This window comes from Molothrus aeneus, chromosome 6 (assembly GCF_037042795.1).
Source record: "Molothrus aeneus isolate 106 chromosome 6, BPBGC_Maene_1.0, whole genome shotgun sequence".
In the NCBI taxonomy this organism is placed as follows: Eukaryota; Metazoa; Chordata; class Aves; order Passeriformes; family Icteridae; genus Molothrus; species Molothrus aeneus.
In genome coordinates this window covers 23163799-23185838 of record NC_089651.1, presented here as the reverse complement: position 1 = coordinate 23185838, position 22040 = coordinate 23163799, and the positions used below count along the sequence as shown (strand labels likewise).

Here is a 22040-nt window from a genome sequence, read left to right as displayed (position 1 = left end):
AGTGGAGGGTTATGGAATAATGGCAAGAAGCTATTTTCACTGTGCAGAGCAAAGAGGGGCTGCAGGACACTGTCTACTTCTGTTATCTGGCCTTCCAAATGAATATTGATAAATATGAAAGGATTCTGAGAAAGACCTACACTGATTCAAGGACAAAAAAATCTGCTTTACAGTTGGAGATTAAAAACCAGTTCTAAAATAAAGCAAGTTTTAAAAGCTGGTCCTGCCACATTTTATAGGTGTTTCTATATGTGAAATATTTCTACTTTTAGACAAAGATGTGGCTGGATTATTTTGATTAGAGATGAGGTCTGCTTTTAACAATGACTCGCTGCTGCTGTTGACCCCTATTATGGCGACGGGTCCAGAAACAGAAAAGCAAAAAAAAAAAAAGGCACGATCTGACATTGGAATTACAGAAGATGAAGTCTTTTCTTGTAACTAGCTTTATTTCTTTTGGGGATTTTCAACCAGAAGAATATTTGCCTTTTTGTGTTTTGGAGTGGCTATGGGTTTTTTTTAATTTGTTTGTTTTGTAGTAATACTTTTAGTATTGTCTTAAAACTTGTGTCATGAAGTTCACTTGTGCAGTCCCAAATCTGCCATACTAAACTAAATTACTTTGTATTTTAAGGAGGTTGTAATAAAATACATCTGTGTGTTCTTTCACGCTATAATCAATTAAGCCATTTACGTGGCCTAAACGTACCACTGATTCTCATCTAATTATATGAGGAATTACATCAGATCTAATCCATTCTTGGTAAAAGAATGGTGTTCTTGGAAGTTGTTTTGCATGTCAGTGGCATCTTTCAACAGGATGGGAGATAAATGGGAAATAATTTAATTTAAATACAGCTATTGTCCAGTAAATTTTCTGACAACAGAAGTAAGAATGTCTGTATTTCTTTAAAGGTTGATGTATATAATCATGCTATCTGTCAAAAAATGTTAAAGAAGCAAAAACATTGGGCTTGTATACAGTGAGTTGTCTTTGTCGTTGCTAATTTAGGTGGAGATTTGATGTCTGCATAAAATGCAGTTGAGTGTTTGATAATAGTTCCTTGCATGGGCAGGACTATAAACAGATTAGGAAACATGTTCCATGAGAATTCTTTAACTGCATTGAAATGAAGGAAGGTAACCTAAATGTGCCCTGACTGAAGAAAATTACTTTCCAAAAAGCGGGGGCTTCTTTCCCTACATTTCTTGATAAGGGGAAGCTGAAGACTTAGAAATCCAAAGAGTGCATGGAGGTGGGGAAAAGGATTCTTGGCTTTGTTCTGTTCAGTGGTAGGAATAATCGATCATGTATTTGATCACAGATCTTATGCTGTTTGCATGAAATACTACACTTTGAAGCATGACTTTCCCTTTTTCCTAACAGGTTGGTGTTGCCCCCCCACAATGTAGTAGCCAAACTAGTACCTGGAGGTTAATGGTTAATTGCAAACTTTCCTCATGAGCATTAAATCATGGATGAAAAATTACAGATTGGTAAACAAAATGTCCATTACAAACTGGAAGAAATGTTTTTGCTTAATTGTCACCCTTCTAAGGATTGTTTAATAAGCAAAAGAGCTACAAATTGGCTTAATATTAGAGTTTATTTTATTTTTATTTTGAAAAGCTTTTTTCAAAATTTTTTTACTTGAAAAGTTGTACTCCAGCATGCACAGTAGGGAAGAATAGTGTGTTTTGTACTCAAATGAAAAATATCAGGGTTTTTTTAATATATGAAGAGATAGCATGAGGTAAACTAAGTATGTTAGGTCTCAAACAAACTGCAAAGTTTGAAATGTGAATCTGAGTTCTTTGTTTGGCTGCAAAAATTTCAATCCAAACTGAAGCATTGTTAGGTTTTTGGGGAATTAGAACCTGCATTGAAGTTTTGAACAACTTTTTAATGTATTACACTGGTCATTACAACGTTCTAGTTAAGTAATATTACCTATTTTAAAGTAGTCTTTAAACAAGGGTAGCCTGAGCTGGCAGGTGTGGAGTTGAATTCAAGTCATCCAAACCCTTCCTACATCTTGAAAATGACTACTGTCTTTTCCAGGTGGGAGACATCCCAGAGCACTGCCAGTGCTATGGGTTATGGCTCTGGTGCTTGGGAATATATCAATTATTTTGGTGGCCATTTTTCCTCTTCATGCAGCTACTCTTAGTTCTTTACAGTGGCACAAGGCTGGGCATTTCATTCGTTTCAGTGTAACTTCACCAAGTCCTAAAAGGTTTTTGTCTTTTTACATTTGAGTAATGAATTAAAAGAGAACCTTAAAATATCAGCTAATTCTCAAGATATATCTCTTGTCTAGATTTAGAATGTCATATTGAAAAGCTGCTTATAGGCAAATGGTTCTGAATAAAGTTCTTCCACCATGTGAAACAACTGAAAGTTAAAGTAAGACTTTTAAGGCAGAAATACTTTCTTGCATTTTTTATGTTTATTTCTCAATCTTTGGGCCTTCAGCCAACTGATTTATTTCTAGTGTTGTGAACAGATAAGAAATTTTAAAAGCTGCCTTTTATTGCACTGATCTAGCCATTTTTGAAGACCCACATTAATTTTAACATTTGATTTAATTTAGCATTTCAAATGAAACAATACTACTTACTTTAGTACCACATTTTTGGCACTGCATGTCCATGAATATGATTGTGCTAATTGTAGAGAAATCTTTGGAAGATGTTTCCCTTTAGCTGGTATTACATAAATCCTGAATACAAACCTGAACAAAACAGGTGGGTTTTTTTTGCAAGTAGCCTTAATTAAACTAGTGCTTTTAAGTTTCCTATAATGTGAAAATTAACAATAGTTTGTTACTGTAATAATTATGGAGCAAGCATCTCTATTTCTGTGTGATTTTTCTTGATTTTTTTCTTAATGCTTCCCTTACATTTTCCCCTATGACTGAAGATCAAAAAAAATTCCTTTTCCATTATTGCAGGCTTACACCCTTGATTTTCTCCTTTCATGTTGGTACACCATAGGAAGTAGAATGCATCCTTGTTTCTTTCAGATGCATTGTTAAGGTGACGTGTGCTTCACTGCTATGAATCTCAAACAACATGGAAGGTTTATTCTCTCCTGTTTTAGTTATGGGTAACTAAAGTGTCCTTTTGTCTACAAATACCTTGAGAGCTGTGTTCCATCTGGGCTTGCATATGGAGGTACTTCTACTAATTCATTGAAAGAGGAGTCCTCCAAGTGTTCAAATTAGAACAATACAAGATTAGGAGTTATAAACCAGTATCTCAAAGAGACAGTAAATGTCTTGTCTAAACTGGGAGTGCTTCTCCATTAGATGCCTGGACAGGCAGCTACAAATATTAAACTCCATTGTCACGACCTGTTGGAAGCTTCTAGGGCATGAAATATGAAGTACTATCTGCATGTTGTCTTGTTTTTTACATGCTTATACATGCCTGTTACAGGCTTGAGTGTATGTCCAGTCAGCATATGCAGGCAAGAGATAAGTCCCTGAAGCTGTTGAAGGATTATTGTAAAAATAAGCTATTTTCTATTCCAGAAAAGATAACCTAATATTCAAAGCAAATATTTGGAACTATTTTCAAATATATAATAATTAACATTACACTGAAATAGAGAATAAGCTTCAGTGCAATTGTTTGAAATCAAATGCGATACTGGTTTTTCATCAATATAGTTGTAATGGTCTTTTTTATGTGTTCCTGAGTTATTTCAACTATCCTAATGTAAATATGATCTTACTTTTAAAACATCAATTCTGTTTACTTGAATTACTAGACTTGGGTAACATGGAAAAACCCCTTTGCATTTATAGAAGTGTATTTGCCTTTGCAAATACATTTCATGATATTTTCTGGTAGCCAGGGAATTGGAGCTCCTCTTTAGCAGGTACCCCTTTCATATCAGCTCTTTAGATGAAATGGGGCATTGTTCAAAAGCAGTTTGAATATATAAAGATAAAAGGAAAAATAAATTGCTAGTAAGCTTCTTGATTTCTACCTAGTTTGATGGTCTTCTGACTGCTCTGTGAAGTCCATTTGTGCAATCTCTTAATCTGTTTCCAGATCTCTTTCCAGCTGACATGCTGGGTATCTAAATAATTGAGGATGGGAAAAATCTTTACTTTTTAATGCTCTCTCAAAGTGATGTGACAGTTGCCAACATAAAGCTTCTGGTAAGCGATGAGAAGTTTTCAGTAGAGTGAAACAGAAATATAGGTCTTTATAAGGCAGCTCACCCGAACTGCTAGAGAGGGAACAAGAGGCTCTAAAGGCCCCACTGCTTTTGTTTTTTAAGAGAGAGCTATTGCAAATGCAGAAATTGTTGCGCTCAGTTGAGACCTCCATCAGGTCAAAAGGGAAAGCATTCACTGGAATCTCATCACTTGTTAGGACAGTAAGAGCACTGTTAATCTTTGTGCTGTGGTTTTGATTATGGGTAGGATTATCAAAGAACCAGAATAACATGGGAAAATAAATGTTATTGCAATACTGTCACTTGTGTTACAAAGATATGTTGGTAGTTCAGTAGCTCTGGGAGTTACAGTTTTTGCAGGAGCAGAAAAGACTATCATTAAAGTTCTACTTTTCAGGAGGGAGATGATAAAATAATATCTTTACAGATTTATTTTAGACAAGTTTCTTGTGAGAGCAAAAGTCTTGTCCTCATGCTTTACCTTTCTATCTGCTCTTCTTAAACCTAACTTCGTTTAAGTCCTGAATGTTGGATGAATTTTGGCCAAATTTGACTAAAATAAATAGGTCTTGTTAAAAGTCCTCAAAATAGGTAGATTGTGTGTGTGTAAAGAGCAACTGAAGTCAACATTCAGGCCTGTGAGGAAGTGAGAGGCAGTGACTGATCACAGATGCCACTTTTCAACACGCAAACGGTACCCAGAGAGGTAAGAGATGTGAGAGCAAGTGAGGGTAGTTGCAAGAGTTGTGCAGGAGAGGAGAGGAAAGACTGCAGGAAAAAAGCCTTGGAAGTGCTGGATTGAGAAAAGTAATAGAAGGCATGTTGGCATGTTTGAAAACATTTTGGTTTATTCACTCCTGAAGGTATCAAGATTCAGCCCCTTGGGATGACAAATGGGACAACACTATCCATATGGCATGTGAAACCTGGGAAAAAGAAGGACTATATTCAGTTTCTTTAAATCAGAATTGCACCAAATTTATTCAACACCTGTCTGCCTTAAATGGCTTGATTACATAAAGGATGATTAAAAACTTAGTAAGTGGAACACTAGTGAGAAATAGGTCAGAAAACCAAGTTCAAAAATTCTGTATTAAAATTGTACAAAGTAAAAGCTTAGAGAAAAAAACCCATTTAGATCTATGAGTTGTATTTTACATTGACTAGTTTAAAAGAAAAATATGATTTTTACCTCATGGCTGTTGCAGACATCTTTTATGAAAATCCTTTCTTAGGATTTTTTCTTCCTGAGAAGCTGAGAGGCTCCAGGAACAAAATGTAAACAATGGTTATCTGCTGCTGTGGAATGCAACAGGTGGATCTGTGATTGGCCCATCTTGGATGTTTATAATTAATGGCCAATCCCAGCCCAGTTAGCTTGGACTCTCGGTCTGAGACACAAACCTTTATTATTCATTCCATTCTATTCTTAGCTTAGCTAGCCTTCTGAGATGAAAATTTTCCTTCTATTCTTTTTAGTATAGTCTTAATGTAATATATATCATAAAATAATAAATCAAGCCTTCTGAACATGGAGTCAACATTCTTGTCTCTTCCCTCACCTGAAAAGCCCTGTGAACACCGTCACACATGGCAATTACATTTTATAGTTCAACTATGGCATAAAGATATTGTGAGGTAACTTTGTATTCATGAAGAGCATAACATGACATAACTTTGCATCGTTTTCATTTTTTACTATGTCTGAAAAGAAAAGCACTGAAGTATCAGCATAAGCCCTGAACCTGCTGTCTTTTGCAATACATAACAGGAACCAGCAGGACATTGAGGAGCCTTGAGAGAGTTCAGCACAGTCCTCTCACCGTGCCCTGTGCTAGTCAAACAGCTTTCCCAGCACTCTGACATCTCCTGCAGTTGAATTTAGAGTTGTTCACTTGGGTAAGGTTCCAAATTGGCAGTCAGTCTTTGTGCTGTAGAGCTTAGTTAAGTAGATCTGTGATAAGTCTATGCAAGTTAATATCAGCTTAATTAAGTATATTATAGAAACAGAAAAGCAGGGAAGCTATTCCATTTTTACATCAGTTTATTCAGTTGTGTTGCTAGCAAGACAAACTGAAATTAAATTGAAATTCTCAGTTACAAGACAGGAATGTCCTTAGCATGGCATTCTTTGGCATACTTCTAAGGACTTCTTGAAAAAATTAAAATTAGCTGATGAATTTTGAAATATCAGGAGAGTGAATGATCAAACAGGTTTTCAGTTAACATTAACTAATAGTAGTGATTGCGTGGTAAAATGTCATCTTCCTTTCAGGTAAGAAATTAATAAACACCCAATGAAAATGCCCATCCAAGTGCAGGTATGAGCCAGTGTTCAGATGGCAGAAAGTAAGCTTACCTAAAATGACAAAATTCCAAAGATCTTTTTGAGTCAAATCAACATTTTTCAGGCTTCCAAAAGAAGTTGATAAGAAAGATACAAACAGCAAATTTTTTTAAATAGGCTTTAAATTAGAGTAAGTTTGAGAAGTAGACAGACGGTAAGGTTATGCCAAATCACAAAAATTATATAAGTCCTGAGGGGTATAAAGTGATTAGGGCACATTGGGATACTGCAATGAAGCAAAGTTATGCTTTTTATAACACACAGAGCTCATTGCAGTGCTTAAAAAGTATTCAGTGTGTCTTGTGAAAATTGAAACTATGTTACTGATGTATTAGTGATGAACATATCCAAAAACTGGTAATAAATAAGAGCTAGATGGTACAACTGGCATCGGTCATCTGAATTAAAATAATTTTCAGTCCAGGACCTTCCTCCTGAGTACGTTGTTATGGTAAGAGTGTGTGTTTTCAATATTGCAGTATTTTATGACTCTTGCAAAAACACTCAATCTTTGGTTGCTCAGTGAAGTAAAATCCAAAACAGGATTAAGTTGCAGAACTCTGGAAGACAATTATTTAGATTATTCCAAACTGAAAAATAGCACCTGGAGTCATATGAAAGTTAAGCTGTAAATAGAATTATAGTGAAAAATTTTGACAACTGTAAAAGTAAAATAAATCACATCAGAAGTAACTTGAAGTATTGCTGACGTGTAAGTTATGTATAACTACTCTAGAGGTATCTCACTACCTAAATAATTCTATGATTCTGTATCAAATATCAAAATTGTACCACCACTGAGCAGGGAATTGGACCTGATTGACATGATGATGCTGTGATTTACATTTCCAACATGAGAAAAATATGCAAACACTAGTATGGATTATTACCTTTTATGGCTTGTCTGTTACTTAACAAAATACATCTGTGAAGTAGAAAAAACTCAAACATTTTACAAATTAGAGAAAATGTAGCTAACAACTGAAGTGTGGATTAAAAATTAATTCTGTATTTTTAACTTGGTTTCATTATCTTCAGTTGAAAATTCGTATGAATCAGTGATGTGACTTATAGTTTTCTAATATATCTGCTTGTCTGTTAATCTGAGTTTTGGTTATCTCCTGAATCATTGATTTTGATTGCAGCTTATTTCTGAGTAGAATGAAACAATATCCTGCTGCCCAAAAAAGGATAACAGTTTTTTAAACTATGCCTGTTGAAAATAGGACAAGCTCATTGCCTATTAGGAATCTTTTCACAAATACTGAAAAAAAAAAGTGATCAGTAGGGTAAGAATGCTGTCTTTTGCCTGTATGGCTGTTGCAAGGCTGTTTACTCCTTCAGGGTTACTAAGGAGTTACTCTACACTGGTTTGGTTCTGTGCAAAAGCAAACAGTTGCTGTCAGTTTTCCTTTCACTGCATCTACTATCTCATACTTTTAAAAGTGAATGAAGACTGATAGGGAGTTTTTCCTTCATTGAGATATGATGGTACAGCTAATACAGTCTAGAGAGTTGCCATAAGGTTTTCTGGAATTGTACACATAGCTACACATATACATCAGCAGATGGTGATTGTATGTAAGAAATTAACATGCTACAACATAATTGAAATAGCCATGACCAAATTTATGATTTGAGTAAAATTTTTTTTTTAAATTTTTTTAAAGACAACACTCAACCTAGTAGTGTCAACAACAATCAAATTGTTTTTCCTTAATGAAATACATTTGCAACTTCGTTACTATTCAAACAACATATCATGTAGAGTTGAAAGATGAAATCTGATTCTTTTGCACAATCTTTTTGGATATTCTGTGATTTTGGTATACTTCAATATAGTTTGCTATATATGCTGAGAGTTTTCCTAGTTCTTTCTGGCCAATCTCATTTTCTTCAAAACCTTAAGACAACCTATGGAAATTTTTAGAAGCATGCTCATCCTTTAAATAGGATGGAACAATGTATTGAGTGCTTTTCAGGGTAGGAATGTCAAATAGTGGGTCAGATTGCTCAATCAGCTTTATCAATAGCAAAACTTTACAAATGACTGTTTACAGACCAACACATTTATTCAGTCACAGAACAAAGTTTTAAAGCTTGTCAGTGATACTGTACTTAATAAAAATCTACCTTTTATATGCAAATTTGCATTACCTGCTTTTTTCCCCATAAAAGGCTTGCAGCAAATTTCTTTCTCTAACTTAAGATTGAAGTCTTTTCTTTCTTCTCTTGGCTAAGACTGCTATTGTTTTATTTGCCATCCTGTTTCTTCTCCCATTCTCAGCTGAGGGGAAAAAGGTAATGGAACCTCAAGCACTCTTTCCTACCATTCCCAAGCTAAACATTTATTGTCTAGACTTTTGCCTGATACTTCACATTTGCACCACATTTAGCACTTCCCTGGCTTCATGCTCCTTTTCTTTATTGCAGCTTTCTGAAGACATACTAATAAAGTATTATCCATCATATTATAAGAAGTTTTAAATGCTCAATATTTTTGCTGAATTAATGAACTTTTATTAAATATTTTCCTGTGAGTGTGATTTAATAGATGGTAAAAAAATGAACTGGCTTCTTGAATTAAAAAGAATCATCCATACCTGTAATATAGGAAATTCTTCTAAAGAATCCCTTAGAGTGATGGTATACAGTGGTAAAATACTTACATATTGAGACATCTTAGAAGATAGATTTCCAAATGTGGTAAAAATGAATTGGAAATAAACCTGAGCATAACAAACATTCCTTATTTAAATAACTATCTCAGAGAGTTACTGCAGAATTTTGACTAGTCTTGCAAAAGTGTTGTAACCTTTTGAATCTTTAATTGTTCTTAAACTCATTATTCCTTCCTTGAATTGATTTTTTTTCAGCATTAAGATTTATTTGGTCATCAAAAGTTATATGAGTTTGACTTGCTTATATTTAAAGCAGTTTTTTTTTTTCCTGGTTGGTGAGCACTAGAGGGAGAACTAACCATCTTTGCCAGTAAATACTACAGACAATGGAAACATTATTTTGGAGGAAATGGGCATACTAGAAATATTAGCTAAATGTTCAGTGCTTTAAAAATTTAATGTTTTTTTTTATGTTGCCATGTATTATAATTTTTTTCAGTATATGAACATAGCTTTGAATTACCAGTTATGTAGACAGTTGTGTTTGTGTAATTTTTAAATCCCATCTAAACCATCTGTATGTTCTACTGTAGTTAATACTTTAAATATAACAAATTCTTACCTGTAGGTACATCACATGCTTATACAGTGCTTGTGTTTTCCATGGTCTTTTTAATTTACTAGTTTAGTTTAAGTTCTTGAGGACAGGAATTGTCCTTCTCCTCTTCTAACAACAGAATAGCTAATTCAGTGGTTATAATGATATCTGAAATTTACTGGGAGGAGTCACTGAACAAAAATATTTACTGAATAAAAGGGGGTCAAAATAGCAGCAGAGCTCTATTTATTTTTTTAACTATTTCCTATGCCTTAAAATGTTTAATTTTTAAAGAAGTAACTGAATTTTAGACATTTTAGGTAACCAGATAAGCCTTTGCACACAGTAATGGTATAGTTGCATATAAGAAGGTATCAATATATAAGCAGGAATACATTTTATATTTTATTAACTAGCAGCTGCTAAGAATTCAAGAACTTTCAGTTTTGTTCTATTTGAGGTCATTGTTAGATCCAGCTTGTATATAAATCTCATTTAAAATTATGATTTTTATTAGATTTGTTAATGCTGTTTTTGAAAAAGTAGAGCAAGGTTTAGGTAGTCTTTTTGAAATTGAAGATACAGGTGAATTGATATGTTTGGGATATTATTTGCCAGTGGTAAAGCTTATGAATAAAGTAAAGTACTTGACTCATCATAGTATATATTTTAAAACAGGTGAGACTAATGATAAGGATGTTCAGGTGGTGGAACTTCCCATTGTTGACAGCTTACACCCACGGCCACCCTATTTGCCCTTGGCTGTCCCTGAAGACTTGGCTGATAGACTAATTCGTGTACATGGGGATCCTGCAGTGTGGTGGGTCTCACAGTTTGTGAAATACTTGATTCGTCCACAGCCTTGGCTAGAAAAGGAAATAGAGGAAGCCACAAGGAAACTTGGTTTCAAACATCCAGTGATCGGGTGGGTATTTAGTTTTCTTTTTAACTGTCTGTCCTTTAATATGTGTATGTAGTGATTCTTGTTCAGGAAAAAATTGTTTTATGATGATAATCAGAGTCTCTAAGTATTTTGTGGGGAGAGAATGTGATTTCTAGATAAAGCTCTTATTTTTTAACTGTGCATAATACAAGTTGATTACAAGTACTTCTTCAGCACACTTGTCTACCTGCCGTTGGACAGATATGTAAAAGGCAGCTCAACAGAAGGTTTTTTAACAGATGTCCTTCCACATCTGGTAATACAGAATTTCATTAGTGTAATTGCCTTACAGCTTGTATTCCAGGCACTTTATTGTCTATGTCTTCTTTCCAGTGCCTGTAGCTTTTACATTGAGAGAAAAAAGGCTAAGCCTATAATTTACATGCCACGACTAATTTTATCACTGGCTACATATGAACATGTTATGTGCCATTCCCTTCCCTGCTGGTGTTTTTGCAGTTGTTGTTTCCCAGCTATAATGATGAATTGGAAAGGCCTGCGTGGGGAGATATGGAGAGAAGGAAGAAAAGCAGTAAAAAGCAGCTTGTGGGAGAAAGGCTTTTCCATCATGTAGTCTGAAAAATGCGTCTGCTGTGCTGGAGTCCTCTTCCTTTGCCAGAATTTCCTTCAATCCTTAAACTTTATCTAGGAGTACACAGTAGGTTATCCAAATGTTAGTTGGCTTTTGTCCTTGAGCCAGTGGGCACCTCACTGCTGCTGTGTCTGGAGACATTTCAAGGAGGTCAAAAAAATGCATTTGTAACTACCTTAATTCAGACTATGCATTATACGAGGCAAATACTCCTATTTTCCTTTTCACCTGTATGGATCAGGCATTATCTATCTTCAGTAGATAACTTAACCTTGTGCTTGAAAGGAATGCCACCTTATATGCTATAATTCAATGTCTTTCATTCCTTTCTTTCAGTTACCCTTTGCCTTCCTTGTCAGATTATTATATTGCTTTTGAGAACAGACTGACTTCATATTGTCAGTGTGTCATGATGGACATGGATGAGTTTTAATCCCTCGTTATTTTATGTATACATTCAATCTAAAATTTCATTTGCTGAAGTATGTATAGTGTTTATAAATGTAATTCCTAGATTTTCCCTTTTCCAGTGTCCACGTCCGAAGGACAGACAAGGTGGGGACTGAGGCAGCGTTTCACCCCATTGAAGAGTACATGGTGCACGTGGAAGAGCGCTTTGAGCTTCTTGCTCGCAGGATGCACGTGGATAAAAAAAGAGTGTATTTGGCTACAGATGACCCTTCCTTGTTGCAAGAGGCAAAATCCAAGTAAGATGAATTATGTTTATATTACAGTTCCTTCCTTCCTTCTGGTTAGCTTTACAGTTTCTGACTATTGTGCACCACAAGTTTTAGTATAATATTTTTTAGTCCTTTATTCAGTTAAGACTACATTTAATTTTCCAGTGATTTTGATTTTTCTCTCAGATATGCTTTTTTGGGTTTTTTTTCTCCCAAGTATGCTTTTCAAAGCTTAATCTTAAAAATCTGGAAGAGTTGAACAAGATACCTGTGACTATGTAAAAACAAATCAATGCTGTAGAACGGAGTTAAATAAAAATAATATATACATAAACAATAGAAAATATAAATAATAAACACACAGCATTTATTACTGAACATACATATTAAAAAGAAACTAATTAGAAATATTGTAAAACCTGGTTAATATATCAAGAAGTATATAAAACCTGTCCAAAAAATGTGAGCATTTGCCAGAGGAATTTTTTTAAGTGGGTTGAAAAGCTTATGGTGCAGCTCTTCCCTCTTTCAGAAGGACTTCCGTAGTGATAACATAGAAGACTTGCATCTACATGTTGAATAATTTTGTCCTTAAATATAGGGATTCTCAACTTCTTACAGTGTATTTGTCCCTTTTTTTTTGTCCCTCTATCCTCTTCTAGCTCTCTAGAACATGGATACACAGTAAACTTTCATTTACTCCTAGATGGCCTGTATTTCCTTGTAAATTAATACTTCTAATTAATTGATTAATACTTTCTAAAATCAAAGCAACTCAGTAGTGGCAAATTTTTGAACTGTTCTGTTCCTGGTGACATTCTTGGAAAAATATGTAAGATAACATACTATATAATAGATTTTCTTTGGCATATGCAAGGCAAGCAGAAAATGTTATTTTGTAGTAGAATAATTTTCTACGGCATTGAAAACCTATTTCAACTGTGCTGTTTCTGTTTTTCTTTCATATTTATAAAAGGCTGCTGTTTAAAATGATGGTGTTTTGTGAAAACTAAATGAACATACTCAACTCCAGATGATGGCAACCTAATCCTTTTTTGTATGTGTAAAGGCAAGAATAATAGTAGAAACAATTATAGCATTTAAAGTGCAAATCTAAACAATGAAAAGACAGGTAATATGAAGTTGAGGTTATAATATTTAATTCATTATATTGTCTTAAATAACTTTAAGAACTATTTGTAACATAACAGAATTCAATATTGATGTAACAATCTTAGTTATGCATTTTTCTTTATTTTTGTTTAATTTTCAAACCTTAGCATTCTTTGTGAATAGTAATGAGATGCTCTACCTGTGTAAACATATAATCTCAAGGTTTTAATAGCAAAAAAAACTAATTGTAACCTATTCATTAAAACAATACTGAATTTTATTAAGAATTGCAGCTCAAGTCCATTTCAAATCACTATTTAATTTGGATGGTACAGTTCATTCATATAGCATTAATTTTATGGTTTTTTCCTAAAAGGCATAGAATCTGTAAGTATTGAAGAATTTTTTATGTGTTACTGCTGGGTTTTCAGGTCACAGCTTACACTAAAACATAATTTCCTACGTTGCTTGCACCCTACTGTTGCTTGCAGCTTCAGATGCCTTGAGTAGAAGGCATTTGAAACTTCCTGTGATTTCACAGAAGGCAGGGTGCAATTTGATGTTTGGGCATTTAATAGCATCTGAAGGCAGGTTAAGGTCATGTTTTGGCAGCAAAGAAGCTTTTCTTTCTCTTCTTGTGAAATCAACTATAAATTGGTTTACGCTTCTGACAAAAATGTTCTAGTCACATTGAACTACCAAGCTTTGATAGAAACAGCTGTCACATTGCAGTAGCTTATGTTGCATTCATTATTTTGTGCAATAATATCAGTAAGTCCTAGGTACTGTATCTCTCTACAAGAGAGTGACTGGCTGTCAAACAGCGTTGGCATTTAAGTAAAGAAAATTTAGCCAACATTCACATGAATAGGCATGTTGTTTCTAGCAAGAGAAGTATTTAAACTAATCATAGTCATAAAACCAGAAATGTTTTGACTTAAGTTTCAGAAACTTCCCTTGCAGACAGATGTCTACCAACTGCAAGTACATTAGTAAAGATAGTGCAGTCACTACCACCAGTTTGTAGAGTGTTTGTGTTCTATTTCCAAAAGAAGGAAAGAGGTGATATATTTTCAGAATTAGGATCATGTAGAACAACTTTAGTAGAGAGTAGCAGGGTTGAGAGTTCAACAACTGTAATGATCAGGGGATTAAAGCATTTGACAGCTTCTGGTAAGCAGAGGTCATGGTATTTATCTTGGATAAGTGATGTGTTAGGGATGGTGTAAATTGCTTTTTCTTTGGCTGATTTAATCGTTTTCACATGCAAATTTTTGAATGTCTAGTACATGTATTTTTAGTCCATAATACTCTTACAGTATCTTCACTCCTTAAGGTATTCAAAATAATACAGATTATATATACATAAATTCTTAAATAGACCATATTTAATATATTTCTGGTTTGTATATGAACCTATTTAGGTATTGTTCTTTAGTACATGAGCACAAAAATTCAACAAATGGCATGCTTCCTTCCAGAATGTTTTCCTGTAAAACATCATCTGTATTTTCTTTTTTCTCCTTTTTTTACTATTTATTTACTTCCACAATAGCAGGTTAATATCTTTTCTCCCTTTCTACTCTGTGCAGTTTGGCTTACCCTCCCCACCCCCCAAGTCATAGTATGACTGATATACAGAATTCAGCAGTGCTTCAAAGTACTAGAACTTAATGAACAGCTCATGTATTTTCCAACTTTTTTTAGAGCAAGACCTGAGAAAACACATTATTTCTTACTCAATCTGCTTACACATATACTCACAATATTCTTTCAGAGGGAAGAAAATTTTCAGTGCCTGTTCTGGACACCTCCACAGGCCTAGCAGTTGAGAACAGGAGCCTGGGGCTCACCTTGATTTGCACCTGCAGTGATAAGCTGTAGTTACACGAGTTGATCAGCTTCTGAAACCAATGGAAACTTGAAACAGTCCTATAACTGTGCTTGATTTGTACCCTTCTCTGAGGCTGTAAAGTGCAGGGAGGAAAGATTTTTAACTCTCTCTCTCTCTCTCTCTTCCCCACCTTCTTTTGATTTCTCGTCTTCCTGTTCCCGTAAGAGTGGAAAAAAATAAAAAGGATTTTTAAAAATTTTTAAGTCATTGTTACATGAGAAAATATTTTATTTTAATATGATATAAACTAAGGTTTCATATTTCAAAATAAAAAACTTTTTTACTTATAGTAGTACTGATGTTTTTTGTAATAAGTCAAGAAAAGTGTATTGCTGTGGAATTTTACATCTATTTCCTTATGACCAGTGAATTGCAAAATTTGTTCTCCACGTGGCCTTAAGAACTGTGAAAGACTTTTTTATTATTTTCATTAGTTTACATGCATTTATTTGATATGTCCCTTTCACAGGTGACTGGTTTTTTTTTGCACATTGTCCCAATCAGTATCTAATAAGATGGTAGTAAGTGTAGCCTAGTAAAGTCAGAATTCCATATCCTGTTTGGCAGTAGAGAAAACTTAGTGGTCTGAGTATATTTCATCTAAAATCAGAATCATTTGCAGAATGTGGTATATACTTCCTACTGTGTCTTTCACTTCTACTTTGTTATGTATCTGACAGATGTACAGGATGTTTTTATTTAATTATTTTTTCTTGATAAAGAGAGGGCATGCTTGGAGGCAGCAGTGACATTCTAGAGGGTTCAGCAAAATTGTAATTAATTTCCTGTAAAGCAGAGACTCACCTAAAATGAATTAACAACCCTATCTTGCAGCAGAGGTAATGCTTCTTAAAAAAAATAAACAGAACAATTCTATTAACTGTGTATTGTATTTTTCACAGGTATCCAAATTATGAATTTATCAGTGATAACTCCATATCCTGGTCAGCTGGACTCCATAACCGATACACTGAAAACTCCCTAAGAGGAGTCATTCTGGATATTCACTTCTTGTCTCAGGCAGACTTCCTGGTCTGTACGTTTTCATCCCAGGTAATGTGCAATGCAGACACAGTGTTGATTATATGTACCAGTTCTAAATCTTAGTTTTCTTCATGCTTCTCTTTATAAAAAATTGTTTTAAGATGAAAAGCACAGCAAAAAGTTACCAAGCTAATGTAGCAAATGTGCTGATCCACCTAATTCACATATGGTAAGACATGATTTCTATCAGATTGAATGTTTTTTACTTGCTGCTGTTGTTATTCTCTTAGGTGACAGAATGACACATGATTGTACTGTTAGATGTAAGTGGATGCTAAACTCAAAAGTTAAAATTCACTTAAAAACTAAATGTTTTCCACAACCTCAAATGTAAATTTTCTGCTGCACTGTAATGACAAATAGAAACAAGCACATATTAATATATGGTCAATACAGTGATATATTGACCTTGACAGGCACAATTCTTAATACAATTGCTGTAGCAAGAAGACAGCAACACTACAAAAATATAGAAAAACCTCTTATCCTTCAATCATGCTTGTGCATACACTTTATTTACCATTCACAACATGCTGTAGGAGAGAATGACATTTTATAGCATATTTAGAAGGTTATTAATACAGGCTGTTTCAGACCAAGGACCTGAGTAAAATCCAAAGTAAAAATTCTCACTAAGAAGAGCTGTGAGGAGCCATCCAGTTTAATAATAATGTTTGATTTAGCTGAAGCACATCCACTGAATGCATATCACAGAGAAAGAAACAAAACCTACAGCTGCATGTCTTAAGTGCCACACATGCATTGGTGTAGAGACAGTTCATAGTCTGAAGGAAGAATTATGTAGTCTTGAATTATGTAGTCTTGGATAAAGACATAGTGAAAAATCTGTAACAGTTTCTGCTATTGTTATATTCAGATAGCTGTGTTAAAAGTGATAAATGTTTGCTTTAAATAAAACTCTGGGTGTAAACATAGTTTAAATATAGCTGCAAATGGCTTGGCCAGAATATATTGTAATTGAATTTTAAGTGTTAAAGAATATGTGTTTAAAATACATGAACACACTTAAGGTGATACAGGTTGATCAAGACCTTTGGAGGGAACCTGTCAAAACCCCCTTTGAGGTACATGGTGCCTTTGAGCACAGCTCTCATTCTCTTTCACCATGCATTTGACAGTAGACTTGTTTATTGGATAATATATTTGGTCTTCTAGAGTTGTAGAAAATTCTACTGAAGAATAGGAGATCCAATATTAGGGTGTTACTGTCAATAGCTGGACTATGAATTTGGTCCAGTAATTAATTTATTCTAGGCAATTTATTGTGCTGTAATAATTCAAACTCCTCAAAAATAATTTAATACAGTTTTTCTGGACATGCAACATTGTGGATCTCTACAGAATCTTCATATATTGGGCTTTTCTAAGGTCTGTTGCAAGGTTTTCCCACTATTCATAAAGTTTTCTTTTAAGGGGTTTTAAATTTGATTCTCTTATCTCTAACATTTGAATTGCTATCCCTGTCCTTTCATCAATTAAATAAACTATTTGATATTTACTTTGGCATTGAAGGTAAGCAAAATAAGTCAGTTAATGACCATCTTTTGTCCAATAAGTGTGAAGAAAAAATAAAGTTAAAAATGTATTCTTATTTATTTCTATTGTGGTTTTGGACTTTCTCATTAATCAATTCTATGCTGACTTTGTTTTATAATTTTCCAAAAAGACTCTAAACTTCTTAACAGAGGTATTAAGAGAAAATTATGCTATATGTGAATAGAATCAGGAATTCCCCTGTATTAGTTAGGAATTAATTAACAAAAATTAATTAACTAAAAGAACATTGGTAGAAATTGAAGAATAGGTATTTCTTTAAAATACTGTTGTTAAAGAATTGGTCCTATCATGTAATGGAGAGTCAAGGGAAACAACCTACCTTGGCACTACATTCAGCAACGTCACATTAATTGAATAGATTATTTTAATTTTATAGGAAAACCGCATGGGAGTTACACAAATCATAACACAGTAGAATTAAGATTACACATTCGAACAAAGATTTTTTTTGTCTCTTCATTCTTCATTTAGTGTTCATGAAGTCATAGCTCCCTCTGACTGATATAACTTCATTTTCTTCCAGAATTTATTAGTCTTTGTTTTTTTCATTGTACAGGTAAGTATACAGGCTGCAGAACATGGGATCTGGGAATAAAAAATGGGAGGCTGGTTTCAGCTATATTTCTGCATGTGGATGTTTTGCCTGCTGTCCTCACAGTTTACAGTTTAGTCACCCAGGTTTGGTGCTACAAAGAAAACAATTGCTGAGTGAAGGCACTGGATGTTTTGTGTCAGATATGCACAAAACACTTGCTTAAAGCATTTCTACTGAAAAGATTTAAAATCATTATAGTGTGTATTATGTATGTCTCTTCCTGGGGTACACACACATGCAGAGAACAAAACAAATACACTCTCACAGAAGCTATAAAATAAATAGCCTTTTGCAAATATATGGGTAATCAAAGTTGTTTTTATATTGTGGTGTGTAACAGGTACTTTGAAATAATTAACTTCAGCCTGATCTTCTGAAAGGTACTTGTGAAAAGTTTTTTTAAAGTTCAGATGCAGAGGGATAAAAGGAAATCTATTACATTTTTAAAGAAAATGCCTCTCTCAAAGGAGCTAAGAAAGTACAAATATGTCTCATATGAGTGATCAAAGTTCTATTCACTGTATCTTCAAAGGGAGAAAATAAAAGTAAAATCAAGCTTTACTATATTAACATAGACTGAAAATTATGAAAAAGCTGAAATGCTTCTTTTTATTGGAGAAATCTGCTGTATTGTTAATCAGCCTTTATCAAACTTACATGAAATTAGAGAAGGATACAGTAATGGAGGTCAGAAACCAGAAAACCCACAGCAGCCAAGTCAGACACCTGACAGAGAGGAGCCTTCTAGCCAGCTGTTGAAAAACTTTTTTTAATGTAGTGGTATACTTGTGTGTTTCTGGCAACTCTGAGAAATACAATATAATTCTGATGTGGGAACATGTGTTCTGTCTGAAGAAAATTCCCTTCATAAAATGGGGTACAATGACAAGTAAAAATGCATCTTCCCACCGACATAATAATTGTCTTCATGGAATTAATTTCATTTATTTGTCTTCTAAGTTGCCAGCAATTCTATCACTGTACTAATATAAACAGCATTTTAAAGCCTTGGACTTGTGGAACTGTTTGGTTGTGAAAATTTGAACTTCCTTTAGAAAAGTAAATGCAAGGCTTCATTATTGCAGGATAAATTTAAATGTAAATTCTAAAGGTTCAAAGGGAAGTAAAATGCAATTTTTAGTGGTTATAGTAGAAAAAGAAAAGTTGCTTTTACATTTGATTGGCTAAAGATCATTAATTTTAAAAAGCAGAGTTGCTAGTGTTCATAGAGATGTTTTCATTTTAAACTGAAGAGTAGATGATACTAATTATTTATCTATCTATTTATTTATTTATTTGTTTGTTTGCTTACCAAATCTGATCACCAGAGGCCTAATTAAGGTTCTGCAAAATTTCATGCTTTTTAGTAGCAAATATGCAGGGATTCTGTGGAGTTTTTTTGGTTTGGTTTCGTTTGTTTATTTTTGGGGGGCTGTTTTTGTTGGTTGGTTGATTAGTTGTTGGTTTTTTTTTAACCCAGACATTCCAGACCCTGATATTCTTGGGAAATATTACTATACATTAGTTGTTGATTTCTGTGATATATTTCAGTCTCACACAATATTAATGACTTCTGTTTTTATTTCTAAGGTTTGTCGAGTTGCCTATGAAATTATGCAGACATTGCATCCAGATGCTTCGGCATATTTCCATTCTTTGGATGATATCTACTACTTTGGGGGACAGAATGCTCACAACCAGATTGCTATTTATGCTCATCATCCACGAACTGCTGATGAAATTCCTATGGAACCTGGAGATATAATTGGAGTAGCTGGAAACCACTGGGATGGTTACTCAAAAGGCATCAATAGAAAATTAGGAAGAACAGGCCTGTACCCATCCTATAAAGTTAAGGAGAAAATTGAGACAGTCAAGTATCCTACATACCCAGAGGCTGACAAGTAGATTAAAAGGAAGACGTTCAGCAGTTATTATAAAAAACTCAGTTTTGATTGGTTCAAACCAGTCAACAACGCACTAACTTTTGGTTTCTATGGGATTTGAATTTGCATTTTATCATGCGGTTAAAATCAAAGCCTTTGCAATGAAACTGGACAAGAAGCTGAGAACAAGTGGATGGGCTATTGTCTGAACTTACTCTTAAACATTTTTGTTACATGCACTCTCACACATGCACACACAAACCCACGTACAGCAGGAAAACTGTTGTTTTATACTTCTTGTCTCTTTTCAGGAGTTGTCCCGGTCATTAGTCTTACGTGAGCTTTGGGCTCTTTTCTCCGCCATTAATTGACAATAATGTTCAGACTTATAACACTGCCACATTGTGTAATTTGAGTGACATGAACATATTTTGTATGTGCAAAATTTGAAACATGGTGCCTATATTTGAAAAGTTTGTGACCTTTTTAGAAGAGCCATGCCTGTTTCACAATGGGCAAGAGTCCACTTTCATCTGGTGTTACCATGACCACTGAACTTGCTTCAAACAAGAGATTCAGATTTCAGACTAGATTTCTTTACAAGTTTGGGGGTTTTTTTAGCATTCCATTGATTACTTCTCATCATTAATAAAATAAAGGTTACATTCAACAATCAAGTAGTCACTGTCTCTTAGGAGCTTTTGTAAACAATGCCATGAACAGATTCTTTAGTACTGGTAATTTCTGGACATTGCCTTTGATTGAAAAAACCAACAACACAAAATACACAAAAGAAGGAAAAGGTATCCGGAGTTTCATTGAATTTTAAAACACTTGTGTAGTACAGCAGTTGCGTAGGGCACAGCGCTGCTCAGCTTTGTGGACAGTCAGTAACAGCAGGATTATTCCAGTGGCTAAATTGCTTACATTTACCCTCTGACACTATTTTCTTACCTTTTCTGTTTCTCTTCTGAAAATAATTCAGGGTTTAGGGTATTATGGATGGCCACTTAGAATTTTGGCATTGAATATAATTACTTTTAAGTAAAATACTTCAGGTTATCCCATTTATAGAACCTGTCAGTCTGGACTACTTAAAAAAAATCTAACAGCTTACCCAAAAATAGTAGGTTACAAGAAAATATACAAGGATGAAGTTTTATGCATGTCGTAAGATTATTAGTACTTCTTAGTATTTTGAAATCTCATGCCAGTCAGCTCTCATTAAGAAAAGAGATAATTTATAAAATAATCTTACCAACAAATTCATAGATTCGATGGTTGTATATATAGATACATATAATATGTAAGATGACAAGAGATTGTTTCCAAATAAAAAGAATATTTAATGGCATTTTATGGCTTCTAGTGCAATCCAGTTTGGATTACTGGAGAGCAGAAAATGTTTACTGTTCAAAGGCTGAGGAAAGGCCATATGAGTAAAGGTTAAAACAGCATGGCTAGTTGACCTTAGCAAAGCAAAAATATGCTTAATTATATTTATGAATAGACCAAGGACAGTGTTTACATAGCGAATGGGTGCACTTGACCATGAATAAATTTTAGGCTGAAAACTAAAAGGAAATCTCTGGAAATGTTCCATTCAGCAGCAGGCTTCCAATTGAAATAGTGCTGAGATGGAACTGGATTGGTATGTGAAGGAATTACAAAGTAGTACTTTCTGACATTGCTTTCAGGACCAATCCTGTAGATCCCCTCCAGTAATATGTCCCTCAACTGAAAAATTATTTTGCATCTTGAAAAAGGACAACAAAATCAAAGTTGAAATCTCTGAGGGAAAAAAATATACATTTACCATAGTGTTGAATAGACATATCAGTGAAAATGAGCTTAGATACCAAATGAGATATAAAGACTGATTGAAATATAATGGAAAGTTAGTAAGAGCAGCCAAAAGTGCTAAAGATGAATTTTTGCAACAAAAGATGCCTAGAGT

General features: G+C 34.1%; 1 protein-coding gene across 3 annotated transcripts in view; it reads left to right on the top strand.

Moving 5' to 3' along the window:
• The window catches only part of FUT8 (fucosyltransferase 8), a 99582-nt gene extending 78826 nt beyond the window's left edge, over positions 1-20756 (top strand). For all 3 annotated transcript variants that reach the window (XM_066551909.1, XM_066551907.1, XM_066551908.1), the window contains 4 exons: positions 10437-10683; positions 11824-12000; positions 15883-16033; positions 19788-20756. In XM_066551909.1, coding sequence (XP_066408006.1) covers positions 10437-10683; positions 11824-12000; positions 15883-16033; positions 19788-20105 — 893 coding nt within the window. In that variant the 3' untranslated portion in view covers positions 20106-20756. The remainder of the gene's footprint in view (positions 1-10436; positions 10684-11823; positions 12001-15882; positions 16034-19787) is intronic.
• Positions 20757-22040: the final 1284 nt, after the last annotated feature.